A 19,299-nucleotide genomic window follows, 5' to 3' on the forward strand; every position below is an offset into this window, starting at 1 on the left:
CCAACTCCAGCAAGAGATTGAATCCCTCCAGATACAACTGCCTTCTTTTACGGGGCAGGAAAGGGGAGAATCTTCAAGAACCCCTTCTCAAAAAATTATTTCAAAACCTTTATAGGAGGAACCATCCTGTAAAATAATTTCAAAACTCTGTCAAGGAGAAACCTCAAAAATTATTTCAAATGATTCTGAAATTACTATTTTTAAACCAAAATCAGAATATTTTGTCAAAACAGATTATCAAAACATTTGGACAATCGTGGATCATTTCTATAATAGAAATCCTCAATTAGTCATCTCAAAGATTTTTCCAGAAGGCTGGTTTTTCAAACCATATGATTTATCAAAACCCCAGCCTTACTATAAATCTATTCTTGAATGTACATGATCTGTAACAATTCAAGACAATCCAAAAGAAGGCCCAGTTGCCTATTCAACCGCCAAAATCCACAAAATCATCCCACCTTCAGAATGGGGATCAAATCTTTACACACCAAAACAATTTCCGATTGATTTCAAAACTACAGTAAACCATTGTAGGACCTTTAATTACTGGGACTATCAACAAGCCTGGTACAACGTTTTTCTCATTCAAAACCAAAAATTTAGCCATACTTGGCTATTTTTCTTTAACCTAACCATGGAACCTTCAAAAATTCCACAGTGGTTTGCTCATTGGTGGAAATTTTTCGGCTCCATTCCAGAAATCTTAAAAACGAAAGTCCAAGAAAGCTTCCAATTATACAAAACTCATTACAAACCAACAGAAAGAGAACGCATTTTTCACCCCCTAATGCTATTCCTTACAAAATTCTTTCTACCATGGGTATTAGCCTGATATTTTGACATCAATCAAAAGGAAACTCAAACAATCCTCGTAAGAAGATTCAAAGTCAGATGGTGGACAAAATTCTCTATTCCACCAAGCATCAAAAAACAAGCTGTGTCGACATGGCTCCAGAGGCAAGGAATGAAAGAACCAGACACAATGGCAACTAAATTCTTGGCCCAAAAGTCATTTGCACAAACTCAACTAGCAGCAGCAAAATCCGAGGAGGAATACTTTGAAATCATGGCCCAACTTCTCAAAAGTAAGGCCCAATCATCAAAACATTCCTCAGACAGCGCTTCAGAAGACTCTATCAAAATAGAAAATGAAAATGAAGACGACTGTTTCGGCATCTTGTTACCCATAAAATGAATATGACGGCCCAATACTCTTGGCCCATAAAAAAAAAAGTCTATCATGAAATGTATTGGGTCAAGCCCAAAATTAGACTTCACCAAAAATAAGTCTCGGACCTAGCCCATATTAGATTCCAGACCTAAAAAAAAATAAAAAAAATAAAAAAAAACCTTTATAAAAAAATACGATTATTTCTGAAAAGCAAAAGCAAAAGCAAAAGATTCGGGAACTTGTCTGCCATTCACACTAAAATCCAAACGTGGCACCGAAAGCAGAAGGAATCTCATCATTTCCTCCACTACACCAAAGTTGTACAAGTATGACCCTTTCCCTATATAAGCAAGAATTTTCTTCAGTTCAAGGCAGAGTGGAATACAACAAGATAACTTCTATTAGAAATCTTGAAGAGTTTCTTGAGTGTCTCCTATATTTTATTTTGTATTTTCATTTTCAGTTTTCAAAACAAGATTCCATTGTAAGTATTTGTTAGTATGTTTTAATCATATTCCGTTTTTCCTTATCGTATTCTTCTTTAATTTTTGTAAATTAAGTATGCTCTGCACTTGCAGCTAACAGCTGACCTTGTGCATCAGAAACTGTGTTTATTATGAACTTTTGTTTTTTCTTTGTTGTTTTCCAATTTGTGTTGCTAAAAACAACTAATTTGGATTTACTTTTTTTTTTTAATTTTCGTGGTTTGTGGGTTTGGTTTTATTTCATTAAATTAGCAAACGCAATACATCGCATGCAAAACTTTGAACAAGACTTGATAGTTGAGTTTATTTCCTATTGCCGGTGACCCTTTGATCTAGGACGTTCGTTGGTATCAGAGCCTGAAATCTTGATATATATATGCACATAATTTATATATTTATTTAATTTTCAGAATAAACATATACATATATATACACACACACACACATATATATATATATGTTTAGACCGTAGTTGGATGTACGATAGGAATTTTCCTAGAAGAAAGGGTCTTAAACAACGTTTTGCTAACAAAGTTGAAGACTTTCTCAATTTTGCGAGAGTTTATGTCGATGTAGACGGTTTAAGAGTGAAGATGAAATAAGAGTACATTTGTATGCAGATGGATTTATGTCTAACTATTGGATTTGGACTAATCATGGGGAAGAGTCTTCAGCGGCGCCTAATACTAGTACATCTGTGGAGAATTATAACATAGGTCCTTCAAGTAGTACTAACATGTTAGGTATAGATTATTATAACTATCAACACTTTGAGGCGATGAATGATATGATCTCGGATGCTGTTGGGGTTAATTTGTCATTCAATGAAGATCAATATGACGATACCGATGGACTTCCCAATGAAGAAGCTCAGAGATTTTATGGTCTTTTGAAAGAGACAAATAAACCGTTGTTTGAAGGTTCTTCAAACTCAAAGTTATCAATGTCTATTAGACTATTAGGTCTAAAGTCTCAATTTCATGTTCCTGATTTAGCTTTAGATTTGATGACTAAAATGATGCTAGACGCAACACCTATTAGATATGCCTAACTACTGGATTTGGACTAATCATGGAGAAGAGTCTCCAGCGGCGCCTAATACTAGTACATCTATGGAGAATTATAACACAGGTCCTTCAAGTAGTACTACCATGTTAGGTATAGATTATTATAACTATCAACACTTTGAGGCGATGAATGATATGATCTCGGATGCTGTTGGGGTTAATTTGTCATTCAATGAAGATCAATATGACGATACCGATGGACTTCCCAATGAAGAAGCTCAGAGATTTTATGGTCTTTTGAAAGAGACAAATAAACCGTTGTTTGAAGGTTCTTCAAACTCAAAGTTATCAATGTGTATTAGACTATTAGGTCTAAAGTCTCAATTTCATGTTCCTGATTTAGCTTTGGATTTCATGACTAAAATGATGCTAGATGCAACACCTGTTAGAGATGGTTTGCCGCAAAGTTATTATGATGCGAAACGGTTAGTGTCAAAGTTAGGATTAGGTGTCAAGAGGATTGATTGTTGTGTTAAAGGTTGCATGTTGTATTATGACAATGAATTTGGTATGAATGATGCTAACTTAGTTGAATGCAAATTTTGTCAACAACCAAGGTATCACCAAAGGAATAACTCTAGGGTAAGTAGGGGAAAATCAATTCCAAGGAAAGCAATGTTTTACCTACCTATTGTATCAAGATTGCAGAGATTGTTTGCATCAATACAAACTGCAGGAAATATGACGTGGCATTATGAGAATAGAAGAAATTCAAGCGAGTTGCGACATCCGTCTGATGGTCAGGCATGGAAACACTTTGATCAAATGCATCCTGATTTTGCGTCAGATCCACGCAATGTAAGACTTGGATTATCCTCAGATGGATTTACGCCGTACATACAAGCATCGTCTACTCCTTATTCTTGTTGGCCGGTTATTGTTACTCCTTACAATCTTCCTCCTGATATGTGTATTTCTAAACCTTATATGTTCTTAGCTGCTGTGATACCAGGTCCTTCTAATCCTACAACTGGTATTGATATTTTTTTACAACCTTTGATTGACGATTTGAAGAGGTTGTGGAATGGTGTCTTGACATATGATATTGCTCGGAGAGAAAATTTTATGATGAAAATTTTATGATGAGAGTTGCATTGATGTGGACCATTAATGATTTCCCCGCTTATGGGATGTTGTCAAGATGGGGCACCCATGGTAAATTAGCTTGTCCTATTTGTATGGAAGATACAAAAGCATTTACTTTAAAATTTGGCGGGAAAGCATTGTGGTTTGACTCGCATCGTAGGTTTTTACCTGCTGATCATGCATTTAGAAGGAACAAAGCTGCATTTATGAAGGGCTATGCAGAAAGTCTAGGACCACCGCTTAAGTTGACATCAGAACAAGTTTGGAATAAAGTAAAAGATATGCCAAAGGTACATGTTGTTAATGGTGTGGCCTGTAAACCACAAGGTTATGGACAATGGCACAATTGGACAAAAAGATGTATTTTTTGGGATCTACCGTATTGGAAAGATAATCTTTTGAGACATAATCTCGTTGTTATGCATATTGTGAAAAATTTCTTTGACAACATATTTAATAATGTGATGAATGTGAAAGGAAAAACAAAAGATAATGACAAAGCCAGAAAAGACATAGGTATATATTGCATACGACCAGATTTGTTGTTGGTGGAAGAAAACGGCAAGACCCTAAAAGGTGATATATATATATACATATACTTGAAAGGTGATATATATATATACATATACTTGATTTTCAATATACTTCAACTTATATATACATGGAGCTTATTGTAAATCTCTTTGTATATTATAGGTTCATGGGTTATTCAAAACGGTCGGTGAAAAACAAAGCTAGAGTTGAGGGCTCAATTTGTTCATCTTACCTTCACCGTGAAACAACACACTTTTGTTCTCATTATTTCAACAACGAAACGTTGTCACCAGTTAACGGAAGAAACGCTATTGACAGTGTTATACGTCATCCACATGCTTTATCAGTTTTTTGCTTGTCTGGTCATCATGTTGGTAGGGATTTTCCGATTTTCTGGCCTAGCGACAAAGTATTTAATGCGGCACATGTTCACGTTTTGATTAACTGCACTGAAGTTAAACCATACATTGATTACATTTCAAATTCCTCTTCATATTAATTATATTTAATTATATGATTTAATTGATATTCACCATATATATGGTCATCGATCAGGGCATTTTTAAATACGGGAATCATCTGATGATATACATTCAAATTTCCCATTATGGTTTCAACAACAAGTGCATCTCGAAGAACAAACTCCTATCAACATCCACTTAAGGCACTTATCTATGGGCCTGAGTAGAAGTTTCAAAGAATGGCACACCTATTACGTCAATGGATACAAATTTCACACTGAATCTTGGACTGAAGGAAAAGAAACAATTAATAGTGGAGTTTGTATGAAAAGTGTCTCTGATAGTGGTGTAGTAGAAGATTTCTATGGCATAATTGAGCATATTTACGAAATTGACTACACGTTCCTAGATTATGCGAAAAAAGTGGTGTTGTTTTACTGTAAGTGGTTTGATCCATCTAGCAGAGGAACTAAAATAAATTTGATATCCAATACTGTAGACATTCGTATGAGCAAAAAATATCCACGGTTTGATCCATTTGCCCTGGCCCATAATGTAAGACAAGTGTATTATGTTCCTTATCCATCAACTGTCAGAAGCAAACAAGGTTGGTGTGCTGTAATCAAAACAAGACCAACGAGTGGAATCGAAGAAGTTGAAGCAGGTCAAAATGAAGAAGTTGCATTTCAAATGGATGAAATGTCAAATTTGGATCATGTGATTGGAGATGAGACTATTAGTCAACTTTGTCATGAGTCACACATTTGAGAAGAAGTTGATGAACAAGAAATAGATGAATTAGAGAACGATGAAGGCAATGACTTAATTCACTCATCAAATTACGACGACGATGATGACGATGACGAAGACAATTAATTATTTATATATATATATATATGGCCAAGCGACAAAGTATTTAATGCGGCACATGTTCACGTTTTGATTAACTGCACCGAAGTTAAACCATACATTGAGTACGTTTCAAATTTCTCTTCATATTAATTATATTTAATTATATGATTAAATTGATATTCACCATATATATGGTCATCGATCAGGGCATTTTTAAATACGGGACAATCATCTGATGATATACATTCAAATTTCCCATTATGGTTTCAACAACAAGTGCATCTCGAAGAACAAACTCCTATCAACATCCACTTAAGGCACTTATCTATGGGCCCGAGTAGAAGTTTCAAAGAATGGCACACCTATTACGTCAATGGATACAAATTTCACACTGAATCTTGGACTGAAGGAAAAGAAACAATTAATAGTGGAGTTTGTATGAAAAGTGTCTCTGATAGTGGTGTAGTAGAAGATTTCTATGGCATAATTGAGCATATTTACGAAATTGACTACACGTTCCTAGATTATGCGAAAAAAGTGGTGTTGTTTTACTGTAAGTGGTTTGATCCATCTAGCAGAGGAACTAAAATAAATTTGATATCCAATACTGTAGACATTCGTATGAGCAAAAAATATCCACGGTTTGATCCATTTGCCCTGGCCCATAATGTAAGACAAGTCTATTATGTTCCTTATCCATCAACTGTCAGAAGCAAACAAGGTTGGTGTGCTGCAATCAAAACAAGACCAACGAGTGGAATCGAAGAAGTTGAAGCAGGTCAAAATGAAGAAGTTGCATTTCAAATGGATGAAATGTCAAATTTGGATCATGTGATTGGAGATGAGACTATTAGTCAACTTTGTCATGAGTCACACATTGGAGAAGAAGTTGATGAACAAGAAATAGATGAATTAGAGAATGATGAAGGCAATGACTTAATTCACTCATCAAATGACGACGACGATGATGACGAAGACGAAGACGAAGACAATTAATTAATTATATATATATGTGTGTTTCTATATCTATAATATTATATATTGTAATTGAAATGAACGACACCTTATATATATATTTTTATATTTTATATATATTTCTTTATTTATGTCAGTGTTATAATTTATTTATGTATATTTCATTATTAATTAATCTTATGTTAATTGTATACACACATATATTATATTATATATATGTATGGATATGGATATATATATATATAGACATGGCTTCAGTGTCGGGAGTAGGAGGATCAGGAGGTTCGGATGGATCGGGAGGAACAGGAACGGCGGCAATACGAGGAATATCCAAAACATCACGTGGTAAGAAAAAAGTTGCTAAACGTGTTGTTAATGACCCATCTCTCATGCCGATGCCGTCCATTGGTACTAGTGGTGGAGCTATTCCTCTATATCCGGAGGTCCCAGTAGAGCCTTATACCTTAGACGAAATAATGGATCCCGGATGTGTTGATTGCTACAACCGCATTGTCATCATTCCAGAAGGAGATGGGTATGTAAACTATGATTGATTAAATATTTCATTATTATTGCAATGTAAATACATTATTAATTTTATTAATTTATTTTTATATTTAATTTGCATATAAACTTTGAAGATATCTTCCTTTTAAATCATCTGCAAAGGCAATTGCTGAAGTCATACAAGAGAAATATAAAAAACCATGGTTGTCTTGGGGTGAGATAAAAGAGGATAAGACACCTCAAATTAGGGAAGTTGATCAGTTTTTACATTGTTTCAAAGTAAGTCATTAGATTAATTTATTTAATTACTATTTATTTATACATTTGATTAATTTACTGAATTACTAATTATATTTTTAATATTTTTTAAATTTCAACAAACAACAGACCAAATGCACTTGGAAAAGAGAGCATGATGCCGCAGTTTTGGCTTCATTTGACCATCGCTTTTCAAAGCGTCTCTCATCTATGTTGGCTTACGCACGTAATAAGGGGGAGGAAAAACGGCCTAATTGGATTGGTGAAAATGTTTGGACTGCTTTGTGGAGGAAATGGAACACAGATGCTTACAAACAGAAGAGAGAAAAAGCAAAGACTAATAGAGCATCTGAGAGGGGTACCAGTACTCATAAGGGAGGTTCCATGTCTGCTGGAGAAATTAAATATTATATGGTAATTTATTATTATTTATAATATATATCTATTAATTTATATTCAATTAATCATCACATTTCACCAACTTATAAACTTGACATTAATTTAATATTTTAGGAAAAGCAACTTGGAAGGGAGGTCACTCAGGCTGAGATACATCGCTATCTTCATGTTAATCCTGAAACAAATGAGTATACTGATGAATTATCAAAAAATATTCAGGTAATTATTATATATTAATTGTTATATATTAATTAGACCTATAAATTATTATATATTAATTATTAACTATTTTATTTTTTTATTTTTAATATAGGAACAACTTCAACAAATCATGAAAGAATGGGATGATCATCAAGCTACTCTTCCTCCTGCTCAGCGAGCTGGTCCAGTGCAGCGGAAACAATATGAGACCGCAAGTTTTATGCACATCAGTGGTGGCAAGTACAAAGGGCGTGTGCTGGGTGCCGGTAGTTTATCATCAACCTTTAAGAAAGGTCCAACCGGCTATATTCAGACTGAGACGTCTTCTTCTTATGCTAGTACGGATCGATCTCATCGTCCGTCGATAGATAATGATCTTGACCAGTTAAAGAAGCAATGGGCAAGTGAGCAAGAAGAAAAGACACAACAGCTGATACAAGCCGCAATTGATAAATTGAATGAGGAGTGGAAACAAAAGTTTCAAGAGCAGCAGCAGCAGTTTCAGCAGCAACAACAACAATTTCAACAACAACAATTTTCATTTCCTCCTGTGTTTCATCAGCAGTTCCCGCCTCGGCCTCAATACTTGCCTCAACAACCACTATTCCAGCAGCAACAAAATTACTCTCAATACTCCCAGCAGCAGCAGCCGCCTCCAAATTTCCAACAGCAACACCAGGATCCTCCGAACTCTGCCTTCCAGCAAGTACAGCAGCAGCCGCCAATGTTTCAACAACAACAATATTTTCATAATTATCCGTATGTTCCGTCCTCTTCACATCAAATTCCTCAACCTCAACCAGATCATCAAACTGCATACCGACCAACTATGCCAACAGCTGGGTTGATCAGACCAGATTTAAATCAACCTCAACCAGCTAGGGCTCCTCATTCGACTAGTGGTGGTGCCATTGAAGATGAAATTCAATTTCAAACCATGATGTCTCCTCCAACACAAATTCATAATACTTTTGAGGGACTTCTTTCGTCGGGCATGGCAGGAAATAATGATGGTGTGAGTGGAGCTGATCAGAGGAATTATTATGAGGATTGATGTCATTTGAATAATTTCATAATTTATTTTTGGGTTGTATGAACACATATTAATTATGTTGTCTTAGTTAATTATTGTGTGTTTAATTTTGCGTTTGTAAGACATTATTTATAAATTTTGGGTTTGTAAGACATTATTTGTTAATTTTGGAGTGCATGTTTTATTTGATTTTGTGGTAATTACTTTAATTATTATTAATATTATATTTTTATATATAATATTTATTTTAATTTTAATATTTAATATTTAATTTTAATTTTTTTTTATTTGTAATTTAAATTAATCTTTAATTATAATTATAATTTAAATATTTTATTTTAAATTTAATTTTAATTTTTAATTATATTCAGATTAGTTTATTATATATTAAATTTAATTTATAATAATATTATATTTTAAATTTAATTATAATTATAATTTAATTATAATTATAATTATAATTTAATTATAATTATAATTATAATTTAATTATAATTTAAATTTAAATTTTAAATTTATATTTATATTTATATTAATTTATTATATATAATATTATAATACAATATTAATTTTGAATTTAAAAAAATTAATTTTTTAATATACGTAATATTTTGTGGCGGCCTAAGCCCTCACAAAATATTTATTTTTTAATCTGGAGGTACTTTATGGCGGCCTAAACCCTCACAAAGGAGAGATTTTGTGGCGGTATGGACCCTCACAAAGGCTGGATTTTTTAAAATCAGCGTGTCCTTTGTGGCGGCCTATGCCCTCACAAAGGCAGACTTTTGTGGCTGCAAAGGCCCTCACAAAGGCAACCTTTTGTGGCTGCAAAAGCCCTCACAAATGCCAACGTGTTTTACAAATTTTGTGGCTGCAAAAGCCCTCACAAAAGTTTGTGACCAGCTTATTTGTGGCTGCCTTAGGCCGCCACAAATAACCCCTTTGTGGCTGCTATTTGCCCTTTGTGAGGGCTTTTGGCCCTCACAAATTTCTTGTTTTCTTGTTGTGTACCCTGATGACTCATCTTCGATAAAAGAGGCAACAATAACATGTTGTTATTATTGTTATAAATACTTGTTAATTCTATTTTTGAAATAGTTAAAAACTATATTCACCTCTTACATAATTTTGACTCATTATAAGTCATATGCGACATCAATGTCAAATGCTAACAACTGTTTCATGTGACATGAATTGGTATAGAGGTGTGTACATAAATTAAATATTCAATTAAATGTGTTTGATCTTCTAAGTAACTTGCTAGAAATAAATAAGTGCATTGTCATAGTATCTTATTATTTGTTCTATATTGTCTCCTTTGGTAAGGATCTAGAACTATTGTATGAATTCAATAATGAATCTTGTGTATAAGACTTTGAAACTAATATAGACTTTTAGTGTGTTTGAAATTATATGTGAAAATATTTGTCTTATTCCACTATGATTATACACATTAGTTTTTAAAAATAAAAAAATAAATTAAGTGAATGTATATTATTGAGTTGTTATATGCATTTCTGTTATTATGTTGTTGTTGACTAAATTCACATGTATAGTTTTATCTATAAAGGATAACTAATAATCATGATATTCTCTTCATATTTAAGTTGTTTAATGTGATGTGTGTTAATTGGTTTGTTGTGTCTTGTTAGCTTATCATGCTAGGACTCTTGACATATTATGCTTAAATGAGTTGTTAATATCTTAAATATGAGGATGGTAAGTTATATATTGGTTCACTCCCCACAAATTTGAGAACGAAATTACTTTAACGAGGAAAAAATTGTAACACCCCAAATTTTATAATAAACTCTTTTATTAATTAAATATTATTTTAGATAATTAATTTGTTGTTAACATTATTTTAGATATATGTTGATTAGTTTTATGATTAATTTTCTTTATATGTGTGTTTTATATGTTGTGTTAATCTGTACAAATTTGAGTAATGTTAAGTGTGCATATATTTATATTTTAATTATTTCTAAGTATCTCTTATTTTTATTATTTATTTTATAAATAATTATCTTACGATAGTGGTAATATTGTGTTTGATTTCCTTTATTTCGATATACTTGTTATGAAATTGTTATTTTATATAACTTTTTTATGATTTAATAATTAATATAAAGTGTTGATGTTATATTATTTATTTTGTGATTTTGAGTATTCTCTAATGATGGTAGTATTTGAGTGTTTTGAAAAAATAGGTATAATTATAGTGATTATTTTGAATATGAGAGTTTCAATTGTTAGTAATATGTATTTTTTTTTAAAAGGTTAATTATTTTAATTACTATAATTTATCATATATTACTTATGAAATATTAGTAATGTTTTGAAAATTAAACGATGAATGATGTTTGGAGGAGTATTAAAAATGAGATTTAGTAACTATTAATTTTGTTTTAGCAAAATAAAAATAATAATAGTAAAACATAAAATAAATAACGGGACCAATGAGCTTTGCCCATGTGAACCCTAATAAAAAAAAGGGAGCTACACAACAAGGCTGTCGTTTGGCACCGATGATCGATAACTGTTCAAGAAAATTTTTATTGTTTGTGTTCAAATTTCAGTGTGTTGTTTCACTCATTAATTAGTCAAATAAACTCACTTTCTCAGATATTTAAACATCTCAATTTCCCTCTAAAATAAAATACTTCTCTATTTATGGAATTTGTTATTTTGCATCGTTTTTCTTCATCGTAAGTTCGACTTAAGTGAAACCAACGCCAAAATGACAGTGTAAATAGTGCCTACATTATCCACAAAATTATTTTCTGATTTGGAGTAAGTTTATTTGACTCAATTTCAAAATTGACCATTTTGGAGTGTATTATCATAATTTATTTTTGACGTTTATCCATAAACTATTGAGTTAGATCGATTGAAGGACAAATAGTCAAATAACAATTTTTCTTATGGAGTTGTATTCGCGTGTGAAAGCGTCGAAATAAGATAAGGGGTGAGAAATCGTTTAAATTCATGAGTATAATATATTGTGAGATGAACGAGAAAATTGTATTTCTCAACAATTCATTTGAGGCTCACTACGTACCACAATAGTCATTTGAGGGATAAATTAATTAATATGTAAATATGGAAGTTGTGAGATTAAAATATGGAATATAAATATTTGTAAGATGTTGATTGATTTAATTTCTTTAAATTTGTGGTATTTGATATTATTGTGATATTGAATGTCGAATAAAATTTATGTATATGTTTGATTAGATGAGTTTATGTGATGTGATAATAAAAGATTGATGCATTGTGATAATTTTATGTGATGGTGATGATTTATGATTAATAATTGTGATGTTGTAAATTGGTGATAAGTTTATGCGATGATGTATGATTGACGAAAGTGATGCTATAAATTTGCGACGAGTTTATGTGATGATGATAATGTATGGTTAATGATAGTGATGTTATAAATTTGTGATGAAAATATTGAAGTAACTCTATAGTTGATGAAATAATGGTGATTCCAATTTGTGTTTGAGATGACGGTCTTAATAGAGTATCATAGACCAACAAGGCGAGAAAATAAATATTGAGATTTTTTTTAAGGGGGAACTATTTTGTCATCATACAGGTAGGGTCTGACAAGCCTAGTGATTTCGGGGAAGTACAACTGATTTGAGTTTGATTGTGGTGGTCTACTGTTGAGCCTTAAGGCAAGATTGTTAGATCTTGAAGGTATTCGGGTGATAAATTCCTAGGTGACTTGGAGGTAGCACTCCAATTGTCGGAAGCTATCATGCAACATACGTTTACATTGATTGTCGTGTATATGTGTCTTGGGTTAAATTGAGGGGATTTATGATGGCAGAGCCCATTTGAATTGTCTGTCCACCCGGGTGGTGGTATAGTATCAAGTCTCCTAACTAAGTACTTCAGAGTTTGAATGGTACCATATTATGAAGTAGAGTCTAAGCTTATGCATAACATTGCATTTTCTTGTGATTATTTTGTTGTGATTAATATGTATTGTGTGCGATAATAATTTCTTAGATGATTTGATGTTATAGTGAAATGTATTGATTTTTCTTGAGTGGTCTTTACTTTATAATGTGATATTTTTCATTGACAAATGTTTGTGTAATGATACGATTTATTTATGATTAATTACGTGTTCTTCTTACTTATATTATACTATTAACATGATTTCAAAACTCATCTCCTTTGTTGTTTGTGTTTAACTGGTTTGGCCTTGCATTTGCGAAATCGCAATTATTACAGGTTAATGAGTATTGAAGTTCAAGTTTGGAAGAAACTATGCTTTGATAGGTGATACCGGGAATAAGAGTTGTAATTTGTATTTTACTTTTACTATTTTTTATTAGAAATAAATTTTTATATGAAAATCTTATAAGTACTAGTAAGTTTTTGAAATTAAATTGAAAAATTATAATTAAGTTAAGTTTATTGAAATTGAATTGTTTTACTAGAGGAATTAGAAAATCCTCCATAATTGGAGGCCATGTGCCAATATTTTGCACGCCTTAATCGACCGATTCTTAAACTTTTAAAAACAAATCCAATGTGCATATAAATAAGCTACACTACAATATATAATGAGTCAAAAATTAGAGTTCATTCTATAGTCTAGAACAATTACTTGACAAATTGTAATATTGATGAGTATTTTTAGATAGATTCGTATTATATTTATTATATTTAAAAAAAAATATTGTACTATTATTTTAAATCTATTTTCATACGAAAATGTTACAAGAGTAACAATTTTGATGCACCTATGAATGAAATGAAACAGTCAAATGTCAATGTATTGTTACCACAATATTAATCTCCCCTCGTCCACACATTTCAATTGTGTATATATTAGTTCTCTTTCACATTAATCTATACACCTTATACAACATATAACCTTAGAGTTAATTGCAAAGAGTTGTCTAACTTTGCACTTAGACAAATTAAATGGTTGAGCATAGCACTTCATATAATGCATGTTATAGTTAAATCCTTTTATCTTAGTTTTTAACCTGCTCCACACTATCAATTTAATCTATTCCACAATTTTTGTGATTTTTTCATAAGTAATTTTATTGAACCATCAAATCTCCAAAAAGGAAACACAGACAAAATCTAACAATCACAATACAACACCACACCGGTTAATGATTTAAAAAATAACTTTGTTCACAGTTTTTATGATTTCAACGTAATATCGTTTGAAAATAATTTTGCTCCATGGATTAAAGGTCTTACCTTTAAATAGTAAACGTGTCTATTACCTTTAACTAGATTTTGAAATACCTTTAATCAATTACTTTGATGTTAAACAAAAATAAGAAAAAATGAGTTAAAAAATATTTTACCAGTAAGTTTCACAACAAAAAAATGGATTGAATAATGTCATACCTTCAAAAAGTCTTGTTAATTTCTTTTTGTTTCAGTCGTCGTGTATATACCTTACTTTCTTAGTCCAGTCACTATTTATTCCACAGATAGTAATTATATTTTGAAAAAAAAGTGAAATATACAATTTTCGAAAAAAGAGAAATGCATATATTCTGATACAAATTTTTTATCTTGAAAAGCTAAACAATTCCATGTTTCCTTCTCTCTTGAAAACTATAAAATAAAAAGCTAAAAACAATATATTTTCCTTGCTTTCTTGTCTCTTTGAAAAATAATTTACGGATTAAACCCAAAAAACACAATTTTTTTATGAATTAACTTAATCAATAAGTTAATGTTGGAAAAGCCCTAATAACGATGTGCTCAACAATCCATGTCAATTACATGATGAATAGCCAAAGGCGGAAGCGTACCTGTGGGAATTGCCATTAATGAAATCCTGAGATGATGATGATAGAGCCAATGGGTTGGGTGATCTTTCTCAGCAAAACACCCTGAAGACATTGCTCTCTTGATGGGGATAGAGAGAACCAGAGAGTTTTCTCCTTTAGGGTTTTGAAACTGAATAGTCTTGTTGTGTTTGCCTTGGGGACCATTACCCCTATATATAACTATTATTAGTTATATCCCAAATTGCAGTATTTCCAATTCAGCCCCTCATTAAATTAGAAACTGCCTGATATCTACACTATTAATTTTCATAACTATTATGCTCTTTAGCCATAAACTATTATATATTATTTGACCCCTAGTTTATTGGCTAATTATACAATGACCCTAACACACTTTATTAATTAATTACATATGTGACCCATAAATCTTACAATCTCCCACTGGTCACACATGTATCCTTAGGAGTGTGTTAGACTTTATGACGTCAAAAATGTCATTATAATTGCCTTGAGTATAATCCAAATTGTCCCGTCCATTAATCATATCAGCACATGGAACCAAGGAGGCTTTCGTCATAATAGGCATAACTAAACCCATCAATGATCACATGTACTGACACAACTAAATGACATAGACCCATTATGAAAAGTGTAGCATGAAAATTACATGAAGTTGGTCAATGCATGTCAATTTTCAACTGGTCCTACTTTATCGAATGAGATCATACCATAACTTAAATGTACAAAGTAACCAAAAACTGAATACTTTAAACTTTATTTCTGATCAGAAAGTCCAAATACAATGTATTTGTACTTTACAATTAAACATAGAACATGAATTACATAATGGACGAAACTCCCACTAAAATCAAGATTCCTCAAACTGTAGCACACCCATGTGAGCAGTATGCTCATGAAAGACCTTGGGTGGTAGACCTTTAGTGAGTGGATCCGCAATCATGGAGTTTGTCCTTAAGTGTTCTATGGATATCTGTCCACTTTGTACCTTCTCTTTAACAACTAGGAACTTAATGTCAATGTGCTTTGACTTGGTTGAGCTCCTATTATTGTTAGAATACAGGACTGCTGATCTATTGTCACAATACAACTTGAGTGGTCTTTCAATCCCTTCAACTATTTGCAGCCCCGTGACAAAATTTCTCAGCCAAATGCCCTGGTCAGATGCCTCATGAATTGCTACGAATTCTGCTGCCATGGTTGATGAGGCAGTAAGACCTTGCTTGGCACTACGCCAAGAAACTGCTCCACCAGCTAACAGAAAGACATAGCCTGAAGTTGATCTTAAGCTGTCTTGGCATCCCGCAAAATCCGAGTCAGAGTACCCAGTGATCTCTAACTGGTCTGACCTCCTATATGTGAGCATGTAGTTTCTTGTTCTCTTCAAATATCTCATGACCCTCTTGGCTGCTTTCCAATGGTCAAGACCTGGATTGCTTAAATATCTGCCTAAAATCCCTACTATGAACGCTATGTCTGGACGCGTACATACTTGGGCATACATAAGACTCCCTACAGCTGAAGCATAAGGGATCTTTTGCATTTCTTGAATTTCCAAACTTCCCTTAGGGCACTGTTTGAGACTAAACTTGTCTCCCTTAGCAACTGGGGTGTCCCCTGGTTTGCAATCCTGTAACCCAAACCTTTTGAGAACCTTATCGATATAGCTCTTTTGTGACAATCCAAGAATACCTCGAGATCTGTCTCGGTGTATCTGAATTCCTAATACAAAAGAGGCGTCACCAAGATCTTTCATCTCAAAATGCTTTGATAGAAATTTCTTAGTTTCGTGCAACATGCCTATATCGTTAGTGGCAAGCAGTATGTCATCAACATACAAGACCAGGAAAATATGTCTGCTCCCACTGAACTTATGATACACACAATCATCAACTGTATTCATCTCAAAACCAAATGAGAGAATTACTTGATGAAATTTATGGTACCATTGACGAGAAGCTTGTTTTAGCCCATAAATGGATTTTCTTAGTTTGCACACCATATTCTTTGGGTCTCCCAACACAAAGTTTTCTGGCTGCACCATATAGATCGTCTCATCAATGTCGCCATTGAGAAAAGCTGTTTTTACATCCATTTGATGAAGCTCCAAATTAAAGTGAGCAACAAGAGCCATGATTATTCTTAAAGAGTCCTTCGATGAAACCGGAGAGAAAGTCTCTTTATAATCAATCCCTTCCTTTTGAGTATAACCCTTAGCTACAAGACGTGCCTTATATCTCTCCACATTACCATTGGAATCCCGCTTGGTTTTAAAAATCCATTTGCAACCAATGGGTTTCTTTCCTTCAGGTAATGGGATAAGTTCCCAAACTGAATTGTCTTGCATAGACTTGTACTCCTCATTCATTGCTTCGATCCACTTATCTGAACGAGAATCTTGCATGGCTTGATGAAAGTTGACTGGGTCGTCTTCCGTCATGCCAACATTTTCCTCTACCTCATTGATAAATACTACATAATCATCCGAAATAGCATTTTTCCTTTCTCTAGTGGATCTCCGCAATGGAGCTGGCTCTTGAGGCACTTGTTCTTGAGGATCTTGAATTTGATCTGGATTTTGTTCTTCCTGAACAACCAGATCATCTTGAGTTTGTTCAATAATGGGAAAGTCAATTGGTGGAAGAATCAGTTCTGGAATTGTTACCGATTCTTCCTCAAAGACAAAATCTTTAACCTTAATCTTCCCCCCAAACTCAATATCCTCAAAGAACGTTGTCGTTCCCGTCTCAAAAATTGTTCTCAAATTAGGATCATAAAATTTATAGCCCCTTGATTTTTCTGAGTACCCTATAAAATAGCTGCTAATTGTTCGGGGTTCAAATTTCTTTTCATTCGGCCTATAAGGCCTTGCCTCAGCTGGACATCCCCAAACATGAAAGTGCTTCAGGCTAGGCTTACGCCCAATCCAAAGCTCATAAGGTGTTTTAGCCGCTGCCTTAGTTGGTACTCTATTAAGAATGTATGCTGCTGTTTTTAATGCCTCTCCCCAGAGTGACTCTGGCAAGGTGGAATGACAAATCATACTCCTTACCATATCCTTAAGAGTCCTGTTTCGTCTTTCAGCTACACCATTCATGCTGGGTGACCCCGGCATAGTGTATTGTGGGACGATTCCACATTCCTCTAGGTATTTGGCAAATGGTCCCGGACGTTGTTCACCTGAACCGTCATATCTGCCGTAGTATTCACCACCACGATCAGATTTGACCTTTTTAATTCTTTTATTAAGTTGATTCTCAACTTCTGCCTTAAAGGATTTGAACACGTCTATTGATTGGGACTTTTCGTGAATTAGGTAAAGGTAGGCATATCTAGAGTAATCGTCTATGAATGATATAAAATATTGTTGACCATTCCAAGAAGGAGTTGGAAATGGCCCACAGATGTCCGTATGTATCAATTCTAAGACGTCTGTAGCTCTATATGCGCCTAATTTCTTATCTTTAGTCTGTTTTCCTTTAATGCATGCTACACAAACGTTAAGGTCTGTGAAGTCAATGGAATCTAAAATTCCATCTGACACAAGTCGTTCAACTCTATTTTTAGAGATGTGACCTAGACGTTTGTGCCAAAGCACTCCTGAATTGAAATTGTCAATTTTCCGCTTAGTACCACGTGATTCCACATTCAAGGTTTCATTATAGTTAGCCACAGTTTCCAACAAATAAAGATTATCATAACCAGAAAGTAAACCGGTTCCAACAACATTCGAATTTAAAGACAAAGTAAATTCTTTATTCCCGAATGAACAATAATATCCTGATTTGTCCAAATAAGAAATAGAGATCAAATTCCGTCTAAATGACGGTACAACAAAAGTGTCTTTTAAATCCAAATAATGACCGGAACTTAATAATAATCTAAATTTTCCTATGGCTTCAACTTCTACCTTCTTCCCATCTCCTACATAGATGCATCTTTCAGTATCACTAGGCTTTCGGAAGTTCAGGCAACCCTGCATTGAAACACTGATGTTAGTAGTTGCACCAGAGTCTAACCACCAAGTGTTTCTAGGTACTGAAGCTAAATTAACCTCAGAACAGACCAAAGACAGAATCATACCTTTCTTAACACGCCAAGCGTGATATTTGGCACAATCCTTCTTCACGTGTCCAGAACTCCTGCAGAAGAAGCAGTTGTTATCCTTAGTCTGCTTCTTTTGTTCTGGACCCTTAGCAGCAGCTTTGTTCTTGGGCTCCTCAATTCTTTTCCTTTTGCCCTTGTCTTTAGAGATGCTAGTAAAGTGAGCACTTTCAGTCCTATCTTGCTTCAGCCTGTCCTCTTCTTGCACACATAATGAAATGAGCTCATTAAGAGTCCATTTCTCCTTTTGACAATTATAAGTCACCTTAAACTGACTGAATTGCGAAGGAAGAGACAGCAATACTAAATGAATGAGTAAGTCATCTGACAACTCAAGCTTTAGACCTTTAAGCTTAGAAGCA

General features: G+C 33.4%; 1 protein-coding gene across 1 annotated transcript in view; it reads left to right on the forward strand.

The window, feature by feature from the left end:
- LOC140919608 (uncharacterized) overlaps positions 1-9,197 on the forward strand; it is an 11,680-nt gene extending 2,483 nt beyond the window's left edge. The window contains exons 2-4 of the mRNA XM_073365981.1: positions 402-523; positions 7,913-8,017; positions 8,112-9,197. Coding sequence (XP_073222082.1) covers positions 402-523; positions 7,913-8,017; positions 8,112-9,053 — 1,169 coding nt within the window. The 3' untranslated portion in view covers positions 9,054-9,197. The remainder of the gene's footprint in view (positions 1-401; positions 524-7,912; positions 8,018-8,111) is intronic.
- The last annotated feature ends 10,102 nt before the right edge of the window (positions 9,198-19,299 follow it).

The sequence above is a fragment of the Cicer arietinum genome, chromosome 3 (assembly GCF_000331145.2).
Source record: "Cicer arietinum cultivar CDC Frontier isolate Library 1 chromosome 3, Cicar.CDCFrontier_v2.0, whole genome shotgun sequence".
In the NCBI taxonomy this organism is placed as follows: domain Eukaryota; kingdom Viridiplantae; phylum Streptophyta; class Magnoliopsida; order Fabales; family Fabaceae; genus Cicer; species Cicer arietinum.